Here is a 16,829-nt window from a genome sequence, read left to right as displayed (position 1 = left end):
CACACATTGCCAGAAACTTCATCAAGACGTTTGTGGTGTCAGTAATGTCCCTCTGTTTCTGTGAGTGAGGTCCGTGTTTGCTCCTTTTTTCTTCTCTGGGGTATGTTTGTCAGCTGCCCATAGAGGCTTCTTTTTGGTTTGCAGAAACCAACTCATGTTAGGCCAAGTAAGTAAAAATGTCTAGCCAGTGGTACTGCAGTTTGCCACACCCCTACAAGAGAAGAAGAGGGCAAGAACTTGTGTATGGGTGCCCTGCGTGCCAGGGTCTGGCAAGGAGAAAGGCGCCAGTTGTTAGTGGAATTCAGGTAAGGTTTTCCGTGCTAACACTATGACTAGAAGTATTAAATTGTAACAGCTCTGTAGATGGTAGAATAGGGTAACTACTAACTCCCTCAGAAAGCGTTTGAGAACGTCTTAGAAGGGAACCCTGTTTAAATTCCACGTGGATTTACATGTAGCAGTTGATTCTCTAGTCTAGCTTCCTGTCAGAAAAACTAGACTCCCAAGTGTCCTAGTCTTTATTTGGTTTCATTCTTTGATATATATATATATATAGAAAGATACACCTATTTTGTGGCCTTTAATAATGAAAAATAGCATTACTGTATTATTCCAGAAAAATGCATACATGTGTGAAGGGTTCATTGTTGTTTAACCAGAGAGAGACTCATAAGACACTCCGAAGTTTACAGATTCAGGCAGAAGTTGTAAAGTATGACGGCTTTTGCATACATCAAATTGGTCAAGTCAGAAAACAAAATTACATCCATCCTTTGGCTATTGAGATGTTGGAAATGGTCTTAAACAGGGTGCCGAATCGGGAGCAAGGTCTTGGAGGAGTGCTGTGTTTCACGGGCTCTTTGCTGAGGCCTTTGCCAAGTGCAGTGGGCTGTCTGCAGGGCACCTTGTGCCCTGAGCGTCTACTTCTTTTTTTAATGTACTTTTCTTCAGACGTGTTTCTTTTCTTTTTTCTGTTTTGCTGCTCTTTGTTGGCTGGAGAGATTCTGTTTTTCTTTTTTGTATGAGCTGCTTAAGCTACAGCAGTCGGTTGCAAAGCGCTCTGTTTTCTGAACAGTAATAGTGACTTTTTATTTTAAAATCTCATAACCTCTACACTAGCCTTTTGGACTCTGAAGGTGAGTCTCTATTCTTTCACAGTGCCAAACTAGATGTCGTTATGAGATGAGTCTAATCTGGGCTTGGGATGTCTTTTTTTTTTTTTTCTTTCCCATTTTGGGAGGGGAGATTGGTTTCGTGACTGAGCTTGTTCTGATGGACTTGTTAAAATAATCTTCTGTGCTCATGTCCTATTATGTATGTTTGGAACATTCCCAGCTTGGAACCTGTAATGTTCAAGCCAAATTTCTTCAATTTGAGGATATTCTTAAAAGCGGATTGTTCTCTCCTTTTGATCTGTAAACCTCCTGTCCGAAAGGAGCAGTATCCCTTTAGAGTGGTTGTAAAAGGGGTTGAAGTCTGACCAATGAGCGGCATTACTCTTGAGCAGAGTGCTGTGTGACTGTACTGGAGAAGGTAACCAACAGAGGCCTCTCCAGTGCAGTTTGGTTTTACATTCTCCTCATCTTGACCACAGTAGCTCTTGCTCTCTTAGATTGTGGATTAAAAGGTACATTTTGTCAGAGAAATAAGAAGTGAGCCGATGAAGAGAGAATAAGACCTAGTAGTTTATCTCTGGACCTTAATCCTGTTTGGAAACCCTAACTTAACTCTGAAGGGGATACTGTCTCTTTTAACTCCTGCTATGATTCTTTGTATGGAAGGTAGATAATACTAATAACATTGCCTGATTTCTCTGCGTATTATTACATTTAACCCTTTGAGCCCTTGCTGCATATAATTTCAACTAGGCTGCTTTTGTCCCCCCCCCCCCCCCCCCCCCACCCCCCCTCCCCCCACTAAATTGAATCTCTCGGCACTAAAGCAGCTTGATGTGCAGTCATTGAGATCATCTGGTTTCGTTGGCAGCAAGAGCTGACCCTCTTTGTGACACTGTCAAAGGGTTAGCAAGACTTCTGTAGCTACCTACTTACCTACCTGTAAAGTAGCTCTTCTTTGACTTTGAAAATCTTTGTATTTTAATCAGCGCCTTATTATTATTTTTTGGCTGCTTTTCTGATGTCTTTTTTTTTTTTTTTTTCAATTGGGACATTTTCTGTGTGAATGTGCCTTTTCGAACTTGCTTTGGTATATTCCTCTGCAAATACTGATCTGCATGCTTATTCTGATGACTTTTTTTCCAGCTCTTCTGTATCACTCTCTTTTGTGATCTGTAAGTCCTACGTTAATAAATAATTCTTTGGCATATTTTGAAAGTGTGGGGATGTGTGTAATTTATACTTCTCCAGGGTTAGACCAAAGGAAAATACCTGGTCCATATCAAATTTAAACCCTCCTGTGGTTTGAGGGTTTTTTCCTTTTTGTTTATTTTGTTTCCTCAAACACCTTTTTCCTAAGAAAGTATTGGTACATTTTAGCCTTTTCTTATAATTCCACTGATATAACTGTTTAACATGGCACTGGATTAAAATATAACTTAAAACATTTAAAAAGTATAAACCTTACATTATGTTACATGTTAGAAATTTTATTCCTTACCTCTAGTGACAAAATTGAGTCGATTTTATTGCTTTGTAGACATCTTGGAGTCTGCCTCAACTAGGAGTTAAACTGAGAGAGAAAGGAAAGACCTCAGTTTAGTGTTGGGGAAAGAGGGCCACATCTGTTAATAACTAGGTATCTATAAATTAAATTATCAAATGATGTTGAGATGGACTTCTGAACAGAGTATACGTGAACCAAATTTAGATAATCTCTGCAATGGGAAGTGCTCATTGTTAATACTAGGGAGTCTCCAGGACTGAATTTGATTTGAGTTTGAAGTTGAGTACTTCATCCTCTAACTGTAGGGTGCATTACCTTTCCAGCTTCAGAATGTATTATCAAGTCACCTTCCTTTGGTCTTTTTTAACTTAGTCTGTGAGGCAAGTTCTTAACTCTGCATTTTTAAGAAAAGAATTTGTTTTTTAGAAAGACCCATGAAAGTCAGCCACAAGAGTAAGCCAAATTTGGGTGCCTTTTTTTTTTTTTTTTAACCATTTTAGAGTATAATAATAGTGAGAAACTTTGAGGAAAAGGAGTTATTTCCATGGTTTAAATTTTTTTTTTCGTATATTTTGACACTTCCTTTTAAAAATTTGAGTCAGAAAGGAAATTAAACCATTGAAGGTGAAGATTTTGAATAGAATTCCTGAGAGATTGCCTTTGGGGGGGAGGGTGCGGGTTTGGAGATTGCATATTGAGACTAAGAAAATGTGGGTCTGCCCTTCAAAATATTGTGTTTTCCAGAGCATAATGCTTTAACAAGTTGAATAATACTTGGTTTGCAAAACCTTGTGTAATCATATTATGTTTTAATTATGATCTGTGCTAACTAATTTGGAAGAAAGATTTTGTGTAGCTTCTATCTAGCAATAATATCAGTTGCCTTTCTTTTGGAATGTTCTTGTGCCAGTCTTCTGGCTTTGGTGAAGGAATTCTTTCCTCAGTGGAGTTTAGTGGTAGAGTGGTCCATCTGGGGCTGCTTCAACTCCTTTCTCCTTAAAGTCAGGCTGCAGAAAATGAACATAACTGTGCATAAAACATAATCACATTCAAAAATTGAGCAATTACTCAATAAAAGTAACACTACTTTTTAGGGAGGAAGTTTTGATAATACATATAACAATATAAACTCACAATAAAGATTTGAAGGAACCCAAAAATACTATTTTGTTTACCCCCATGCCAAGTAAAGTGAGATGTGGTTAGTGCCTGACTTCACGCCTCGGTGTCTGAGAAATTATTCTGATGTATTTATATTTTACAGTCACTGTGTGTTTCTCATTAAAATCCCTACTGATTTTTAAAAGTAGTGATAATTTTGTCAGTATCAAAGAAGCTGGGCTAAATCCTAAAGTAACTCAAAAAATCAAGCCATTTTATTTATTTATTTTTTATTTTTTTTTCATTTTTTATTTTTTATTTTTTCATTTTTTTTTTTTCATTTTATTTTTAAAGAGCTTCCAGCTTCGTTTTTCCATCAGTCGAATGCTTTTCATAAGTTGTTTTGGAAAATGTTGGCTGTATAGGGTCACTGTATATGGGGTGATATACATAGGAGGTTCTTTCTCCTGGGCACTGCCCACTCCCTTGCGTGGCCAAAAGGCTCCAGTTGTAATTGCCATCTTCTGTGCTCATTTAATGTTTTTTTAATGAGATTTTTTAATGATGACCATGCCCCACTGTATGTCTTGGCACTATTCCATGGCCTTCTGCCTCCTCCAACTAAAAATATCCAGAGGATTACTTTTTTTTTTTTTTAATTGAACTTAAAACACTGACCCAGAAACCTGCAGGTGCTTACTGATAGCCTGACGGCACTTAAACCTTAGATTTGCAAGGGTCCGTACAAATGAAGAATGGTAGGTTTCTATGCAGGTTAGAAAATACCAGAAGGCGATTATACAGCAGCATTTTATGGCCTGTCATGCGTACACTGTGATCACTTTCATTCCTGTTTCTTTAACAACACTGTCTGGGTGTTTGATCCTTAAGACAATACAGTCAAACCAGGCTCTACAGTTAACAGAGGCTGTGAACATGGCTGATCTCAGAAGGAAGAGTAAGACCAGAAATGGACAGAAGTTTAAGTGTATAAATATTTCATGACTTGCTTTGCTAAAACGGAGTTTGGACTAAATCAGTATTGGAAATTCCTTACCCCAACGAACATTTTTATTGCTCTGTTGAACACTGAGGATTGGTGGAATTTGCACATGTATCTCTTTTCTTTTTTCTTTTTCTAAATGCTTTTCTCAAAAGCTAGTAACTCTTAATCACCTGGGCACATGCTTACAGCTTTAGGAAAGATCCATGGAAATCAGTGTGGCCTTCTGCGTCCTGTAGTGGCAGCTCACATTCTTTGTTCCAAGAAATTCCTTGTCCTCATGTACAACATCCGTTCAGATGGGATTTGAATAGAGGTTATGGGAGAGACTGATGGGGTTACTTGCCAGCGTAAGCAGGAAAGCCACGTCTTGATTTGAGACCCATGATGGAAAGCAGATTGTGCAGTTTATCCCTCTGGCTTGGTAACAGGACATTGCTGGTTGCAAACAAATAAGTGTATTAAAGCACACGATTTGGTGCATTATGTGTGTGCAATTGCAGTTCAATCCAGCACAGCCCGAGTTGTCCAGTGGAACTGGAAACGCAGTGGTGACTCTCTATTCCTTTTATTGCATCCATTCTGTTTTCTTTTCCTTTTTCTCCTTCAGAATTCAGCTGTCAAATTGAAAACTCACCTCCAGTAACTTCAGTGTTACAATATAAAATGTGGGTTATTCCATGTTATTTTTCCATCACTCATGTTGTGGGTTTTACAGAATCTTTAATATTTTTAAGACCAACATACAATAATACATCTCATTTGATTGCTTAGAAAACAGAACTGTTAATGTGGGAAATGAAGAATTTTCTTGGTTTAACCTACGATTAGTGAACTGATTTACCACACCAAAAAAAAAAAAAAATGGTTTACTGATATTCACCATGCCAGGAAATACAGCTCATTTTTATATTGCTTATAAAGTGCTATGGTTTAGGAATACAGTGTTCTTATGTTCCTTATATAATAGCAGTACTTCCTTTTGTGTCCAAATGAATTGCACTTTAGTAACTTTTTTCTTTTACACTGTCTAGCCAGTAAATAAGCAAAAGTAAAATTTAAAAATCAGCCTTGAGGTTTAACTTTCATATATCCTGTATTACTCTTCATTGTTTTTTAGAATACAGAATATTTCCATTTTAGTCTTTAGTTTGGTCACTTTTGTGAGTGGTTCCAAAAGGCAAAATGTTGTGTTTATCATTCATAGTAAAAATAAGATTTGTTAAAGACCTAAAGTATTACACAAAATACTTGAAAGCTCTTCAACTAAGGTATTCCCTTAGTGTTTATAATGCCTTTTACCTGATTATATTACAGTCATTTCTGGGTTTTTTTTTTTTTTTAACTTGTGTTTTCTTGTTGCACTATTGCACAAAAGGATCTTTTTTTTATTACCATAGCAACTTAGTTGTGGTTGAACAAGAGCTTAACGTTTTATTAAATTTGTCTTTGGTCTCTATGAAAATTGCTACCAATTTAGTAGATGAGATTCTAGGAGCCGTTCATAACATAGCTTCTTCAAAGAGCTTTCTGGTAGGATCTCATCATAAAAAGTTTATGTTGTGACACATTCTTCTGAATGAACCCTTCGCAGACTCACTCATCCTGTGTTTACCTGAATCTGCCTTCTGATTGAATGTCACTTGATCCGAGTCAGGGAGCCCTCTGATCCCTTTAAATAGTGGGGAAAACAAGCACTACAGCCGGAGACTAAGAAGGCATTCTGTCTAAAGTCTTGTTCCATTCATTCTGAACTGTATGTTTTCCCCTGAGTCTCTTTTTTCCCCTCCTGTTTATATTGTTAGTGCCCTTTTCCTAATGGGATTGAGAGAGAAACTTGGGGTGCACAATTAGGGGAGCAGTGTCAGGAATGGCTTCCCTCTCATAAACCAGGCGGCATCGCTGTGTAAGAGAAACGAGGAGACCCAGTGTTGGCTCACCTTTTAACTGAATTATGAGAATCTCGGTCACAGAACTTTTCGAGCATTTTCCTCGTAAGCCCTGCTTTTGGTTGTCGGAGAGGGAGTCTTGCATTTGGCTTTCTTACCTGGTAGACAGTGACCAAAATGAGACCAAATGCATCTTGGCCAGATTGAATGGACCATGGTGCTGGAATGTGGCTTCTCCACACCAGTATGACTCAGCCCCAGCTGATCTGGCTTCAAGAAAATGGGCAAGAAATTTTCTCTACTAAGACCACCAAAGTGAGGGGTTGACTTTTCACATTTTACTTGGAAACAATTCTGTTTTAAGCCCTAAGGCAGGCAGCTAAATGTCACCTTGAGGCTGGTGGCAACTGTGCTGTAGAATAATTGCTGTGCTGCTTATTAGACTCGGGGCTGGTCCCTTTACACACACTATCGTTAGTGGCACAACACAGCCCGTCAAAGTGCCTGCTCTTTTTTTTTTTAACATATAAGCAAGCCAAAGTTGAGATATTAAATAGCTCACCTAGTGTCACACAAGTGGTAGGTGGCGCAGCTGGGAGTTGAAGGCAGGTCTGTCTGAATTAAAAATCTATATTATTTTTGCTGTTTGGTGCCACCTCTTAAATTATTTAAATATATATTAAGCGTGTAAAATGAGTCTTCCTCCCCAGCGTTTCTTTCTTTTCCTTTTTTATGAGGAGGTTACACATAGTTGAAAGAGAAACAAGAGCCCAGGAGGACCCAGACCTTTGATTCTATTTGTTTAGAGGCTAAAGGTAGCTTAGATTGATTTTTTTCCCCCTCATACTCCCATCACAGCAGTATGACGTCCATAGTGACCAAAATAACAACTGGGTAAGTAACTACTTAATTAAAATCTCATATTTGGCCTTGCCTAGACAGAAACACCTAGTAATTGGTTAAAAGTTAGCTATAACATTTTTTTTTGGTTTAGTTTCAAGATAGTCGATTTTTAATTAGTATGTCATATACATTTCATATGAGCATGTTGTAAATGAACATGTTCCAATGAAGTCAAAATGTAAGAGTCTTGTTTGGGGCAGAGAATATTGTAAATACATTTTCAAGTTTATAAGTGAATAGACATTTTATTAAATGACCCTATCCTTCTATCAAACAGTATATACATTGGTGGATGTATATCATCCTGTCTTTTTTTTTTTAGGAACTGTCGTACCGGAAGAAAAGGACTCTTTGTTACTAAATATAAATGCCAGCTCAAAGCTGATGTGGGTTTTTAAAGATCAGATTTTACAGCCCAGCTCCTTTAATTTTAGTACAAGCTCTAAATTTAGTCAATTCCAATATCGCATGGAACTAATCAAAGACGCTAGACATTTTGCTTCTGCAGAGTTTAGGGCATTTTGCCTACATGGTGAGCTTGCCTCTAATTGTGGGGTCTTATTTCCCTTTCAGATATAGAGGACTTAAAATATGCTGCTTTTGGAACCTACAGTAGCAATTTTGCAGTGAGCACACTTACGAGCTATGACTGGTCAGACAGGGATGATGCCTCTCAGGGCAGAAAACTGTCCCCATTTGTCCTCTCAGCAGGAAGCGGAGCCTCCGCAGCTGCCTCAGTTCTTCAAAAGAAAGAGACTTCGTTCGGCAGTTCCGAAAACCTCACCGTGACGTCTCTCTCCAAAGTCACAACCTTCGCCAGCGAGGATCCTCTTCCAGAGACCACTTTCCCAGCTTTCGCCAATTTTAAGGACGTGATCCCGCAGGCCAGTGAGCCAAAGGAATATGAAAGCGGGGACTTCAGGGATTTCACCAGACAAGACCTGCCTGTAGGCGAGCGGAGCCAAGAGGCTGTGTGCCTGAGCCCGGCCTCCAGCAGTGCTTCTCACGATACCCCCAAGGAATGCACAGATGACTTCGGAGAGTTTCAGAGTGAGAAGCCCAAAATCAGCAAATTTGACTTTTTAGTGGCCAATTCACAAGGCAAAATGAAATCAAGCGAAGAAATGATCAAAAATGAGCTAGCAACCTTTGACCTTTCTGTTCAGGGTGAGTAGCTTTCAACACAGATTTTACATCCTGGTTTCTTCCACTGCATTTAAGTGTTCGTTCTTTCTTAGAATAAGAAGTTGGTCCCTGGGTTAGCAGGAAATATATTTCCCAATGTTTAAAATCAGAGTCTGTGACAACAGGCTATAAAAGAGGGTTTCCCTGAGACTGAACTGAAATTAAACCAGTATTCATCAGATGACAGCTTTGGGGGTTAAAATTAAGTGCAGCGCATGGTCAGTTTGTTGGCTCGTTTTGGGGAGAAGTGTGCTGTGTTAGAAGAGCCAGAGAAATGGTTTGACCCCCTTGTGGGCCAGTGAGTTCTGCTCTTGATCCCTGGCTGCAGAGTATGCCTTTTCATCCTGAGATGCCATGTAGTACCTGTGGATCTGGGTCTGGTCTACAGACCTGTTTTGATTGACCCACGCTGAAGGATTTCTAGTGTGTGAAGCAGTTGCCGATGCATAAAAACCATGACACCTCACAACCTGGATTTCTAGCTTTTCTTGGAAAGGCATAGTATCTGGCAGCCCTAGGCCTGCGTTCCCACCTCTTGATGATGAGCTGGAGCGGAGCAGCATCATCCCCTGCAGCAGAGGATGTGAGGTCTGCCCTGTGTCATGGGGCGGAGCAGCACCATCCTCTGCAGCAGATGATGTGAGGTCTGCCCTGTGTCATGGGGCGGAGCAGCAGCATCCCCGGCAGCAGATGATGTGGGGTCTGCCCTGTGTCATGGAGTGGAGCAGCACCATCCCCGGCAGCAGATGATGTGAGGTCTGCCCTGTATCCTGGGGCGGAGCAGCAGCATCCCCTGCAGCAGATGATGTGAGGTCTGCCCTGTGTCATGGTTCCCGCCACGTTCCTCTCCAGCTGACCTGCTTCAGTCATTTCCTTTGCCGGCCTGCTCTCTGAAGGCATTTGAGTTTGCCCCTTTGGTTTTAATCCCACCCTGACAGAAGGACTCATTGATTTCTGTTCATTGAGAAGGATAGAGGAAGTCAGTACCAATCCCTAAGTGATGACTGGAAAAGCAGCCACACTCTTGCACACTGATACTTAGAAAGACCCTAGTCCTCCAGACTCCAGTGATCCCGCACTCAGAGTTATGGAAGTATTGTGACAGATTAAAGAAGCGTAATGGAGAAAATTACAGGCAGGGGACTCAGGCATGAGAGAACAAGGGAAAGTGTTCAACGTATCGCTTGCCAGGCAGGCCAAATGAGAAGTGTGATTCTGACCACCTCCTGATGCCAGCGTCTAGAGAAGAGGGTCGTGTGAGCAAGGAAGCGCCTCTGCTTGGATTAAGCTGAGTAATCAGCACCTTTGTGCCATCCATCTCCCCCAGGATCACACAAGAGGAGCCTGAGCCTTGGTGATAAAGAGATAAGCCGCTCTTCTCCTTCCCCGGCTTTGGAACAGCCTTTCAGGGACCGTTCCAACACACTGAGCGAGAAGCCTGCCCTGCCCGTCATCCGCGACAAGTACAAAGACCTGACGGGAGAGGTGGAGGTGAGCGGGCTCCGCATCCCCGGGGCCCTGAGACAAAATGCTGGCCTCGGTCACCTGGGGAGCGGGGGGCAGACCGTCCCAAGGCACCGGGCATGAGATGTGTCATTAAATAAGGGAGAGCACGGTGACCTTAGCCCCGGATGAAGATTCCCTCCTAGATGGGACATCACTGAGAGTAGTTAGTGACCCTAAAAGTGGAATTATTCCTGAGACCTCACAAGGAGGGAAGTGTTTCTTCAGGGAGTTCTTTTTGAGCATGTGGACTTTATCATCTTAGTGGTAAAACCTCAAAAGGCGGTGCTAGGGGCGGGGGTGGGGAGCATGGGGGACTTCCCTGGAAGCCCAGTGGTTAGGACTTCACCTTCCAGTGCAGGGGATATATATGGATTCAGTTGCTGGTCAAGGAGCTAAGATTCCACATGCCTCATGGCCAAAAAACCAAGACATTAAAAAACAGAAAGAAAAAATCAGAAGCAGTATTGTAGCTACTTTAAAAATTGGCCCACATTAAAGAAAAAAGTCTTTAAGGAAAAAAGAGAGAGGACAGATGTGCTGGATCCCCTCACGGTTAATGTTCGTCCCACGCTGCTGCCCCCTCCAGCCAACACTCTTAGCATCCTCCTCCCCGTCCTGTCAGACGTGCGCTCACTCGCACACACAGCTTCCTGACTGTGGAGCAGGAAGCTGTGGTTTGATCCTGGCTCTCGTGCTAGACACCTACATGGTGCGTACCTTTAAAGAAGCTTCCACTGTTTATGGAACAAATAAGGCAACGTTTGCGAAGGGAATCCACTAAAAACCATTTCCCTCCAATTCACAAGTCATGTGTTCAGAAGTTATAGTTATCAGGAGCTATCAATAAAAGTCATCATTAGTGGGTTCAGAAGATCAACTGCGCTTGGATTAGTGAGTTTCATAGACATGAAAGTAAGTCTTCAGGACTCTGAACTGAAGGAAGTCCCAGGTGGGATCCCCGGCTTGCCCGCCTGACCCAGCTCTTTCGGTGACTTTCAGGAGAATGAGCGGTATGCGTACGAGTGGCAGCGGTGTCTGGGGAGCGCTCTGGAGGTGAGTCTCTCACTCGGCTGCGTTCACACACCTGCCCATGCCTCTTGCGTCATCTCGCCTTCTTGATTGCTTTGGAGGGACTCGGGGCGAGCTCTGCCTCGATGGCCTTGCACTGGGAGGACCTGGGTGGAAAGTCTCACGTCTTCAGTGAGGCTTCTTCCCCACCGACTGCGGCAGACCCCGCTCACTTGGCTTAGAGTGCCCTCTCCTGTCACTGAGTTTAATGCGTAACAAAATGGTATCGTTATCTCTGCCCAAGTTAAAATAATATTTAAGCTGGAGAACCTTTGTCTTTCCACTTCCAAAAAAGCGGAGGCTTGGTTCATCAATGTCAAAATTCTCAGATTTATTTCAACACAGTCATCTACATACATCAATCAGTCATGCATTTTCACACCTTCCAGCTTTCCGTTGGGTTTTCTACTAATAGTAAACTGCTTTGTAATGACTTTTCCTGATTATGTAAGGTGATGTGATTTCATTTCTTTATAGGTCATTAAGAAGGCCAATGATACCTTAAATGGAATCAGTAGTAGCTCTGTATGCACAGAAGTGATTCAGTCAGTTCAAGGGATGGAATACTTATTAGGTATGTGCTTTCATATTATACTTCTTCAAAATCATGACGCTTTGGAGGCTGTTCAGTTGTCCCTATGTCAAGTAGTTTAATCTAGATCTCTCTAAGCCTCATAGGACTTTACTAAGTAGCTTCTGCTTTTATAGATAAGACACTTAAATCCTACCCAGAAACAACTATTTGACTTAAGGTCTCTGTGGCCAGGTTTCTCAGTCCTTGTTATACACAATGTAAAATCACATGTTACTGGTTTATCAAAGACTCTGAACTAGATGAGGCATTAACATTAAATCATTGGTTTAAAAAAGAAAATTAAGTTATTGGGTCCCCAGTCGGTTCTTACCATGCTCTGTTGAATTCTGCCTTTCTACTCCTTACCAACCTCCCAGATTCCTTAACTTCCTGGCCACCTTCAGCTCTCACACATCCCAGTCTAACGTGAAATCTCAGTCCCTGTCCTTCTCTGTGGTCCTGTCCTGCTCAGGGTTTGCCTGTAGCCAGAACCACAGGCACTGGTCTCGCCCTAATCTTCTTCAGACCTTTACTCAGATGTCACCTTCTAAGTGAAGTCTTTTCGCCCCTCTCACTCAAAGCCGTGTTCCCTCTCCCCACCCTGTCACTTGCTGTCCGTCTCCCTGCTTGATTTTCTCCCTAGCCCTAGCCCTCGTAAATATTTTACTTTCTGTTATTTGTGTCTATTATCTGTCTGTCTCCACTGAAATCCGCCTCCAAGAAGGGAGAGATTTGGGTGTGATGTGCTTGCGGCTGGGTTTCCAGCGCCTCGCCTAGCGCTGGGCGCACAGTGGTCACTTGCGTGTACTCTCTGGGTGAGAGGCGCTGAGCGCTGTGAGCTCTCCTTGTTCCTGCCTCCTGCTCTTGTTCCTCTTTCCTGCTCAGACAGGCATAATTCTGCCTCATAAACAAATGCTCACCAGCTCATGGGGTGCCTATCTTTCCCTCTAGTAGCTTCCTAGTATGAAAGATTGACTCAGAAGCCCCCTCACTTGGCTCAGAGTGGGCAGCAATTCCTAATCTTCCCCTGGGGAAGGAAGGACAAGCCGCGGTGCTGTATGTAGGCTGAGCGTGTACCACTGAAGACCCCGTGGCATTCTTCCAGGAATGGAACAAGCTGGGGGAGGGGTTGGGTTATGCCTGGCAGCTATCCTTAGTCTTTGGAGACCTTGGCATCTCTCATCCTTGCTGGAAGAATTCAGCCGTAATTCAGAGACCACAGGGAAAGAACCATTCTGTGTCCTGTTAAGTGTATAAAAGACAACATGAAGCCACAGACTTTGTAAATCTTGGGCATTCAGAGGAGTGAAATATTTCTTAATTATAGGCAGATCTGGGAGATACTGGGGCTTCCCTGATAGCTGAGTTAGTAAAGAATTGGCCTGCAATGCAGGAGACTCCAGTTTGATTCCTGGGTGAGGAAGATCTCCTGGAGAAGGGGCAGGTTACCCACTCCCGGAATCTTGGGCTTCCCTTGTGGCTCAGCTGGTAAAAAAATCCACCTGTAACGTGGGAGACCTGGGTTTGATCCTTAGGTTGGGAAGATTCCCCTGGAGAAGGGAATGGCTACCCACTCCAGTATTCTGGCCTGGAGAATTCCACAGATTGTAAAGTCCATGGGGTTACAAAGAACTGGACACAACTGAGCGACTTTCACTTCACTGGGAGACATTGAAGTTTTGATTCCAGACCACTGCAGTAAAGCTTATAGCTCAATGAAGCGAGTTGCATGAATATTTTGGTTTCCCAGTTCATAGGAAAGTTATGTTTACCTTATTACTGTAGTCCATTAAGTGTGCAAAATGTCTGAGAAAAACTTAAATTAAAAATATTGATTAAAAAAGGCTAGCCATCATCTATCTGAGTCTTTAGCAAGTCATAATCTTGCTACTGGTGGAGGCTCTTGCCTTGATGTTGATGGCTGCTGGCAGATCAGGGTGGTAGTTGCTGAAGGTTGGAGTGGCTGTGGCCATTTCTTAAAATAAGACAATGAAGTTTGTTTTACCGATGGACTCTTTATCGATGAACAATTTCTCTATATAGTATGCAATGCTGTTTGATAGCATTTTACCCACAGGAGAACTTTTTTTAAGAATTGGTGTCAATCTTCTTGAAATCTGCGCTGCTTTATCAGCTAAGTTTATGTAATATTCTAAGTTCTTTGCTGTCATTTTAACAGTCATCACCAGGAGTGGATTCCACCCCAAGAAACCAGTTTCTTTGCTCATTGTTAAAGATTTATCATGAGATTGTAGCAAATTAGTCACATCTTAAGGGTCTACTTCCACTTCTAATTCCCTTGCTATTCCCATCGTGTCTATGGTTACTTCCTCCACTGAAGTCTTGAACCCCTCAAAGTCAACCATGAGGGTTGGAATCAACTTCTTCCAAATTCCTCTTGTTGATATTGTGACCTCTTCCTATGAATCCTAGATGTTCTTAATGACATCTAGAATGGTGAATCCTTTCCAGGAGGTTTGCAATTTACTTCCCCCAGGTCTACCAGAGGAATTACCATCTGCGGCAGCTATAGCCCCTTAAAATATATTTCCTAAAGACTAAGACTTGAAAATCGAAATTATTACTTGACCCATGGGCTGCACAATGGATGTTCTGTTATTAGCAGGCATGAAAACATTAATCTTGTTGTATATCTTTATCAGAGGTCTTAGGTGACCAGATGCGTTGTCACTGAGCAGTCATATTTTAATCTTTTTTTTTTTTCTGAGCAGTAGGCCTCAACAGTGAGCTTAAAATATTCTATAAACCATGTTGTGAACAGATGTGTTATCATCCAGGCTTTGTTGTTCCACTGACAGAGAGAGCACAGGCAAAGTAGATGTAGCATAATTCTTCAGGGCCCTTGGATTTCTGAAATAGTAAGCGAGTATTGGCTTCAGCTTAAAGTCCCCAGCTGCATTAGCTCCTAACAAGAAAGCCAGCCTGCCACTGAAAGCTTTGAAGGCAGGCATTGACTTCTCCTCTCTAGCTATGAAAGTTCCTGGACAGCATCTTCTTCCAATAAGAAAGCGGTTTCGTCTACATTGAAAATCTGTTGGTTAGCGTAGCCACCTTCGTTAATTATCTGAGCTGTATCTTCTGGGTAACTTGCTGCAGCTTCTGCATCAACACTTGCTGCTTCAGCTTGCCCCTTGATGCTAGAGAGATGTCACGGAGATGGCTTCTTTCTTTACCCTTCATGAGCGACTTCTGCTGGCCTCAGGCTTTCCTCCTGCAGGTTCCTTACGTCTCAGCCCCCATAGAACTGGAGAGAGTCAGGGCCTTGCTCAGGATGAGGGAGTGCTGTGGCCGGTGCAATCATCTCTCCAGAGCACTCAGACTTTCTGTGTATCAGCAATAGAAGACTGTTTGGCTTTCTTATCATTCGTGTGTTCCCTAGAGTAGCCCTTTTGATTTCTTTCAAGAACTTTTCCCTTGTTTCGAAAGTTGGTTAGCTGGCACAAGAGACCTAGCTTCTGGCCTGTCTTGTCTTTCTACATGCCTTCCTCACTAAGCTTAATCATTTCTAGTTTTTGGATGATTCCTCTTTGCCTTGAACACTTAGAGGCTGTCGTTCTGTTGTTAACTGACCAAATTTCAATATTGTTGTGTCTCAGGGACTAGGGAGGCCTGAGGAGGAGATGGGTGGGTGGAACAGGTCAGTGGAACAGCCAGACACATGCTGCGTGGTTCCTGGTGCCCCCAGACAACTACAGCAGTAGCATCATAGACCACAGATCACCATAGCGAGGATGACGATAATGGGAATGTTTGAACTACTGTGAGAATTACCCAACTGTGACAGAGAAGCAGCGTGAACAGATGCTGGCAGGAAAATGGTGCTTATAGACCCGCTTGATGCACAGTTACCACAGACTTTTCAATTTGTAAAAAAAATCCATATATTTGTATCTGGAAACCACACAGAGGGAAGTGCAGTAGAGCAGGCTGTTCCTGTGCGTTACAGCGATCCCGACATTGCGGGTCTTTTAAACTGTTAGTGTTCCCATTTTCAGTGAGTATACCAAACAGAGGGACTCATAAAGACGGCAGAAAAAAAAAAAGCGAATATTTGGTTAATGTCTGCTGTTCTAAGCCAACAGTTTTAACCAGTTTAATGTCTTCAACCATCCTTTGAGAAGGTACTATTATCCCAGGGTTACGTTTGAGGAAACTGAAGTACAGAGAGGTTTGCTACCTGCCTGAGGTTACACAGCTAGTAAGTGGCAGAGCTTGGACTTGAATCCAGGTGGTATAGCTCTAGAGTCTGCACTCTTACCGGGGAGTTTATACTGCAGTGTTAACAGCGGATGGCTCCCGGGCTTCCCTGGGGATCCAGTGGTTAAGACTTCACACTTCCCAACCTAGATGTCCATCGGCAGATGAATGCATAAGAAAGCTGTGGTACATATACACAATGGAATATTCAGCTATTAAAAAGAATGCATTTGAATCAGTTCTAATGAGGTGGATGAAACTGGAGCTTATTATACAGAGTGGAGTAAGTCAGAAAGAAAAACAGCAATACTGTATATTAATGCATATATATGGAATTTAGAAAGATGGTAATGATGATCCTATATGTGAGACAGCAAAAGAAACACACGTGTAAAGAACAGACTTTTGGACTCTGTGGGAGAAGGTGAGGGTGGGATGATTTGAGAGAATAGCATTGAAACATGTATATTATCATATGTGAAACAGATCGCCAGTCCAGGTTCAATGCATGAGACAGGGTGCTTAGGGCTGGTGCACTGGGATGACCCTGAGGAATGGGATGGGGAGGGAGGTGGGAGGGGGGTTCAGAATCGAGGACACATGTACACCCATGGCTGATTCATGTCAACGTATGGCAAAAACCACTACCATATTGTAAAGTAATTAGCCTCCAATTAAATAAATTTAATAAATAAATAAATAAAAAGACTCCATGCTTCCAGTGCAGGGGTGCAGGTTCAATCCCTGGTCGAGGAACTAA

General features: G+C 42.2%; 1 protein-coding gene across 39 annotated transcripts in view; it reads left to right on the top strand.

Moving 5' to 3' along the window:
• SYNRG (synergin gamma) overlaps positions 1-16,829 on the top strand; it is an 88,087-nt gene that overhangs the window by 51,666 nt on the left and 19,592 nt on the right. For 20 of the 39 annotated variants that reach the window (XM_042255386.2, XM_060395209.1, XM_060395207.1 and 17 more), the window contains 4 exons: positions 8,092-8,685; positions 10,031-10,194; positions 11,209-11,262; positions 11,755-11,851. In XM_042255386.2, coding sequence (XP_042111320.1) covers positions 8,092-8,685; positions 10,031-10,194; positions 11,209-11,262; positions 11,755-11,851 — 909 coding nt within the window. The remainder of the gene's footprint in view (positions 1-8,091; positions 8,686-10,030; positions 10,195-11,208; positions 11,263-11,754; positions 11,852-16,829) is intronic. The other 19 variants (XM_060395216.1, XM_060395215.1, XM_060395211.1 and 16 more) reach the window with 2 other exon arrangements.

Source organism: Ovis aries, chromosome 11, assembly GCF_016772045.2.
Source record: "Ovis aries strain OAR_USU_Benz2616 breed Rambouillet chromosome 11, ARS-UI_Ramb_v3.0, whole genome shotgun sequence".
Classification (NCBI taxonomy): Eukaryota; Metazoa; Chordata; class Mammalia; order Artiodactyla; family Bovidae; genus Ovis; species Ovis aries.
Note: the sequence above shows the minus strand (reverse complement) of the source record. Positions and strands in the feature narration are given on the sequence as shown.